The sequence below is a fragment of the Neoarius graeffei genome, chromosome 12, assembly GCF_027579695.1.
Source record: "Neoarius graeffei isolate fNeoGra1 chromosome 12, fNeoGra1.pri, whole genome shotgun sequence".
NCBI classification, from domain to species: domain Eukaryota; kingdom Metazoa; phylum Chordata; class Actinopteri; order Siluriformes; family Ariidae; genus Neoarius; species Neoarius graeffei.
In genome coordinates this window covers 19298097-19304794 of record NC_083580.1, presented here as the reverse complement: position 1 = coordinate 19304794, position 6698 = coordinate 19298097, and the positions used below count along the sequence as shown (strand labels likewise).

The window sequence follows — 6698 nt, the reverse complement described above, 5'->3', positions numbered from 1 at the left end:
CCAAAAGCCTCTTAACGCTAAGAGCATCTTAACTAGGAGAGAGAGTGCTCGTTGTGATGCTCGTTCTACCATCTTTGTGCTACGATGCTTTTGGGAAACTCACCTCTGATTGTTATGGTACACTACGATCAAAATAAACTCCGATTAAAGACCAGAGACGCTCGAATCACGCGCGTTTCTGAATCTTTGCACTTTAAAGGAGTCAGCCAAAGGAATCGGTTCCTTTGCGAATCATTCCTCACTCGCCTGACTGACGCGTATGTGTGGCACGCACTCGCTCACTGCTGCACCGATACACACAGTGTGAGTGGCTGCGAGCAGCATTTCACTCGCCAACATGCGACAGACAGAGGGCATATTCATTTAAAGAGGGAACAAAATCAAACGAAATGAACTTCGGGCAAATGGTGCGTTAACGAAGAGGAACGTTATTTGTTTTTTCCCCCCGTTTTCTCTGGAAAACCTCCAGCGCCGGGCGACCATGTCGGGGAAAATAGAGAGCAAACACGGTGAGTAAAACCCAAAAACACAAGAAACGTACACACATGCCAAAACCTGACACACTAAAAGAGATATTTTATCTGCTAAAATATCTCTTCATATATATTTATATCAACAAGCGCCAGTTTGTAACAGACATAACCGTTAGCTTGTGTGTTAGCACCCGTTAGCTTTGCAGCTAAAACCCCGGTATTTTCTTTTAAGCGGACCCCCTTTTTCCATTTCTCACTCGTTGAAAATGAGTATTCCAGTTTTCTCACTGGATAAACCTATTGCTTATAATATGTCTAAATAGTTTTATTTCTTTTCGTGGCATTTCTTAGCAGTTTGTTAGAGAAATGAGTGTTTAAATGTAGTGTTTTTGGCGATAACCGCAGTGACCGCCGCCGCCGCTGCTGCTGCTGTTGTCAATCTCAGTCTGGAGCTCGAGACACACGTGTAACGGTATACCGTGGTATTTTTAGCACTTTTGTGCCATAATGTCATATTTAGAGCTGTTTTTTTCTTTAAATAAAAATCACATTATTATTGAAATGTAAGGAAAAGTCTCAGGTTATGACTGTGTACAGGTTCTATCTTTGGACATGTCCATAACTCCATGCATGCTGTTGTACAGTATGCCTATATACTGTTATATCCATAAGATCAGGAATTCAGTGCATGGCTTAATTGCACATTGTTTTATTTTTTCACATCAAATTAATGTTGTTTATGTATTTTGTGCAGATTTCAGAATATGCATTTCGTCATGACACATTAATGAACATTATTTTTCATCCCAGATGGTCAGGAGGGAAAATTTTTTTTTTAATTCTTTTGATCGTACATGGAATTACCTAATAATAATGTGATTATACTCAGCAACAGTTGTGCAAAATTTTCAGCTCGTGTCTTCTTTAGTTTGTGAAATATTTACTATTCGTCCTAGATGCTTGACGTTTTCAGGGTTTATTCTACGCCAGCGTTTCTCAACCTTTTTTCAGTCACGGCACCCTTCAGAAGTATGCAAATTCTCAAGGCACCCCCATATAAAATAGACGCAGTCACGCTGACCCCAGCAGTGACGTTGTGACATGGGAAAGGGGGCCGTGAGACAAATTTTGATGATGCATGAGGCGGCGATGATCTGCATTAGTGTAACTATCGTTTTTGGGAATTTTAATTCATTTTATTTATTTCAGTGTTAGAATATATAATGGAGCGGCACGGTGGTGTAGTGGTTACCGCTGTTGCCTCACAGCAAGAAGGTCCGGGTTTGAGCCCCGTGGCCGACGAGGGCCTTTCTGTGCGGAGTTTGCATGTTCTCCCCGTGTCCGCGTGGGTTTCCTCCGGGTGCTCCGGTTTCCCCCACAGTCCAAAGACATGCAGGTTAGGTTAACTGGTGACTCTAAATTGACCGTAGGTGTGAATGTGAGTGTGAATGGTTGTCTGTGTCTATGTGTCAGCCCTGTGATGACCTGGCGACTTGTCCAGGGTGTACCCCACCTTTCGCCCGTAGTCAGCTGGGATAGGCTCCAGCTTGCCTGCAACCCTGTAGAACAGGATAAAGCGGCTAGAGATAATGAGATGAGATGAGAATGTATAATTTTTTGACGACACCCCTAACAAAGCCAGACGGCACCCCAGGGTGCCGCGGCACCCTGGTTGAGAAAGGCTGTTCTACACTATTAAATGTCATTAAAGGGGCTGACCAGTACACCTTTCCTAGAATCCTTTGCACCAAGTAGCGACTCACCATTTTCTATGCCGGCAGTATTCCAAAAACAGTCTGCAACAATTCAGTGACATCCAGTGCCATGTCTTAAATTGTAACATGAAATTGAAGATATTGTCTGAAAGTAGCCTATCTGTAGTTTAAATTCTTCTCACCGATCCACTCCATTTTCATATATTTATTCTGTTGTAACGGACCCGAACTTGCCTTGGCCATCTTGCACGCAGCTGCGAAGGAAAGAAAAGATGAGCATATTTTGTTCGAAGCTTTCAAAATAAAAACAAACAAACAATGAACTGGATTCTGTGAAGGATGAGTCATCTCCTCAAATAGTTGGCCCACAGTTGCATACTGTACTTGCCAAACTATGGCTTGCTGAAAATGGTATATAAAAATTATTTCGGGCTTTGGAGCCTACTAGATCTTCGCACTGAACCACATCAGATCGTTTTCGTTTTTATATATAATACTCATGTTATAGTACTTTCTTAGCCCCTAGGTGCATGTCTGAAATAAATCAAAGTTTTTGATTTATGGGACATTAAAAAAAAAGCCTATATTCAAGTGCATATTGCCTAAGCCTATATTCAAGTGCATATTTAAAAAATGATTATTTTTCCCCCCAAAATGCTACAAATCCATTGCATCACTAATAACAATTTTGTGTGATGTATATAACTAGAACAAGAAATAAAATTGATCTACACACATGACAGACTCTGAACTTGGACCATCCGTTCTATTGGACCACACATTTTCCCAAATTACCTTCATCTTATTGTCTACACGCCCCAATCTGTTTTACACACAAAGCTCTGTTAATAGAATGTTAATAGACCCAGTCAGATGTTTACATGGAAACTTTTTTTTTGTTAAAGGACAAACTTTTGATTCTGAACTATAAATTTTGAAGTTTGGACACCTTGTACAGCATGTACAGTTAAATTCAGAACAGAGCTCCATACTGAAGAGAATATGGTCAAGTATCAACCTAATTTTTGATGGCTTTTGCGACCACAGGGAACCTGATCGTAAGTGCAAGGCAACGTATCTCATAAACACTTAATCACCAGACAATGAAACTTGTATCTTTATTTACATAAGAGAGAGGGTTTTTATCCAGTGCTTATTTTTAATTTGCTTTTTTTTAAATAACATGGGATTATTTACTAACACATTTTACACTCATCGAAAGTTCTGCTTTTAGGTAGTGCCTGTATACGTACATGCATGTATAAGTGGCATATCTGGATCCCTGGAGGAATCAGGTGCGCTCAAAGTGGAAAATAACATTGGACCACATTCACTACTGGAATAATAATAATGTAAAACATGAATTTAAGAAAGAGTCCTTACACACACACACACATCAAAGTTATTAATTTATTTTGTTCAAAATCTCACTAAACGACAGGGATTCTCTAAGATGTTGACGGTCAGTGGGAGCTGCTATTACTGTTTATGTATTTGAATGGTGCGCTGTGATTGGTTGAGCGGAGAAATCGTGTTCTGCGGAAAATCAGTACTGGTGCTTGTCGCATTTTGGAAAGAAAGCAGATATAAAAAGCAGAGAAACATAGTGGACATCACATTTTATATAAAATTGATTTTGGAACTTTGAATAGGGATCAAATGCCAAACTTCTTTTGGTGGGAACTTGATTTTTTTTTTTAAATGGCACTTCTTGCGTTTTGGAACCAAACTCTTAATTTATTAAGGTATCAAACACGCCATGTTTTACTATAATCGGACATTCTGTTGATTTGACATGGATTGACCCTATTACTAATACCTGCATGCTTTATTGTTTCCCTAATGTTTCCCCTAACACTCAGTTGTTGTTGTTGTTGTTGTTATTGTTTTATTATTATTATTATTATTATTATTATTATTATTATTATTATTATTATTAGTAGTAGTAGTAGTAGTAATAGTCCTGAATGTTCTGGATTGATGCGTGAGTTTAGTGTCTGCTTTTTTTTTTTTAAGTTCGTTATCTGAGAGGATTATTTTGCCAACAGAGACCGTAGACATTGTGCAAGACATTGCTTCCTTCCTGTCTGACTGACTCTTTTCAAAAGTGTTTATTCTTGGCTATGGTGAGCAAGATGGCATATGGATAAGCAGATGTGAAAAATGATGACAAGCATATTTATTTAATTACAGCACAGTGCTGTTGAATTCTCGATCCTAAGTCATCAGAAGTAGAGGGGGACATGAGAATGATTTGCACTCCAGTACCATACCACTTCCACAGAAATACTCCTGTTCTCTCCCAGTCCTGCAACAGATTAAAAAAAAAATCCTGTCCCATCCCAATCCCGGAAGAATGACTCCCATCCCATTCCGTTCCTGTGTTCAATTAGAAATAAAGAAAATCGCGTTTATTCATATTAGACCTGCATATTTGTATATAAAAACTGCCCTATTGTTATTGTGATTCCCGTCTCCACCCGTTCCCATTGACTTTTTTCCTGTCCCATCCCAGTCACGTGATCTCGCAGGAATCCTGAAAAAATGTCAATCTCTAGTCAGAAGACTGTGATGAATTTTCTAGAACAGCAGCTCTGGCTGAAGAAGTTCAGATCACAAGGTATATATTAATGCAGTCATTTTAATGCATTGTCTTCTATCGCATCAAGGACTCGTATGGCTGATGCTCCACATAAACTAATTAAAAATGTGTGATTGTTGATATGGTGATGTTGCTAAGTTTTCAAGATGGAGAGCTTTGTGGTTTCTTGGTAATATGACAAGCTGCTGGGTTTTTTTTACATCTTAAGTTTAAAAGAGAAAAAATAAAAGCTGGTGAGGGAACGAGTGTTTATAGCTGCCTTCAGCATAACTATAAATGAATAAAAAAAACTACATCATATCATTCTTTAATTAGCCTAATAAAGACTGTAGTTGTTGGTAAATTGCTGTGATATAGAAGAAGTAAAATACTTTAGAACCTGTTGTTATTGGAAAATAATCAACTTTTGGATGTCGCTCTGCATCTGGCCATCATTAATCATTTTCCTAAAACAGCATGTCTCATCCTGCTTTAGTCTTCTTTCTTAAGGCCCGGTCCCACTGCACTTACGGATGCAAAGAGGATGTAAAACGTAAAAAAATCTTTGCCATCCGTTGAAAAACGCTATGCATCCGTTGTGTACTCATTGCATACGTGCTTCATACGCTCTATCCATCGAGCATCCGTCCACTGTGATTTCATCCGCGCAAAAAGTTTTGAGCTGCACAAAACTTTTAGAACGGATGAACTTTCCGCCGTGTACGATGTAAATCCGCGACATATACGAGCAACAAACGTTCTATGTCCGTTATCATCCGTTAAACGTCTGCTGTATCCTCTCTTCATCCTCTGGGCATCCTCGCAACTCGCATCCGCTGCAGCTGAAAACGGAAAGAGGGAGGAAAGATAAGGTACATGAAACGTCTATTCATCGTTAGTAGCACGGAAATAGAAAGGATGTAAGCGTATGCATCTCGTATATAAAGTATTCAAAACGGACAAAGCGTTTATATCTGGGATGTATCTCGTATATTTAGGATGTCTGGAGTATGTCTAGAGTATGTAGAAGGACACCTAGCGGATATTTTATATAAAAAGGGGGAGAAAATCATCTGGATTTCAGTAGAGATGTATCGATGTAGCCGCCAGCACGTCTTTCCGCTTTATGCTGACGGCGTGCGTGCTGCATCCCTTTATATCCGCAGAGCAGACGCAATTCATACCCCCCGCATGCGCAATGAACGGTCTGCATCCGATATACATCCGCGCAACATCCCCTTTGTTTCCGTTAGGCGTACGTGATGCATCCCCTTCATCCGCTATGCATCCGCTCTTTCTGCTATGCGTCCGCTTCTCAGTTATCACCGGTAACCCCTTCGGAGCTGTCATCCACTTCCATCTGCTTTCATCCACTAGGCTTCCTATGAACATGCATTTAACATCCCCGCTATATACTACCCACGTCCATTCTTTTCTGTTCTGTTTTCGCAAATTTTCGCCAATTTTGTCCATTTCTGGAGCGGATGAAAACGGATAGAGCCACCCCCGAAATTTTGCTCGTCCGCTGTGTCCTTTTTGCATACGTTTTGTGTCCATCGGCCAGTGGGACCGGGCCTTTAATGATGATGTAACAAGTGTGTGACGCAGTCTTTCAGAAACGGTGTGTTTGACTGACTGCCACTCTTTGCATGATGCTATCATGTTGCTCCTTTTCAGAATGTCTAACTTAAAGTACATTTTTAGTATGTTTCCTGCTCTTATGCACATGAGATTAATGGATGTATTAGAGTGAGGGAAAATAAGTGCAAAGCAGGATTGCATATGTGCTCACACAGTTATGCACGCACACTGGAGTTAGTCTAATGTGTACTGTTGAATACAGAGTCAGCAGCAGTGCACATCATGTGTTTATGCTTGCACAGGTGGTGGTGGTGTTATTTTATGTGCGTTTCCTGTGTGTGTCTCTGT

The 6698-nt window shown here is 40.1% G+C and overlaps 1 protein-coding gene across 2 annotated transcripts in view; it reads left to right on the top strand.

Annotated features, from left to right (window-relative positions):
* Nucleotides 1-270: 270 nt before the first annotated feature.
* rapgef1b (Rap guanine nucleotide exchange factor (GEF) 1b) overlaps nt 271-6698 on the top strand; it is a 96105-nt gene continuing 89677 nt past the window's right edge. For both annotated transcript variants that reach the window (XM_060935623.1, XM_060935622.1), the window contains exon 1: nt 271-509. In XM_060935623.1, coding sequence (XP_060791606.1) covers nt 482-509 — 28 coding nt within the window. In that variant the 5' untranslated portion in view covers nt 271-481. The remainder of the gene's footprint in view (nt 510-6698) is intronic.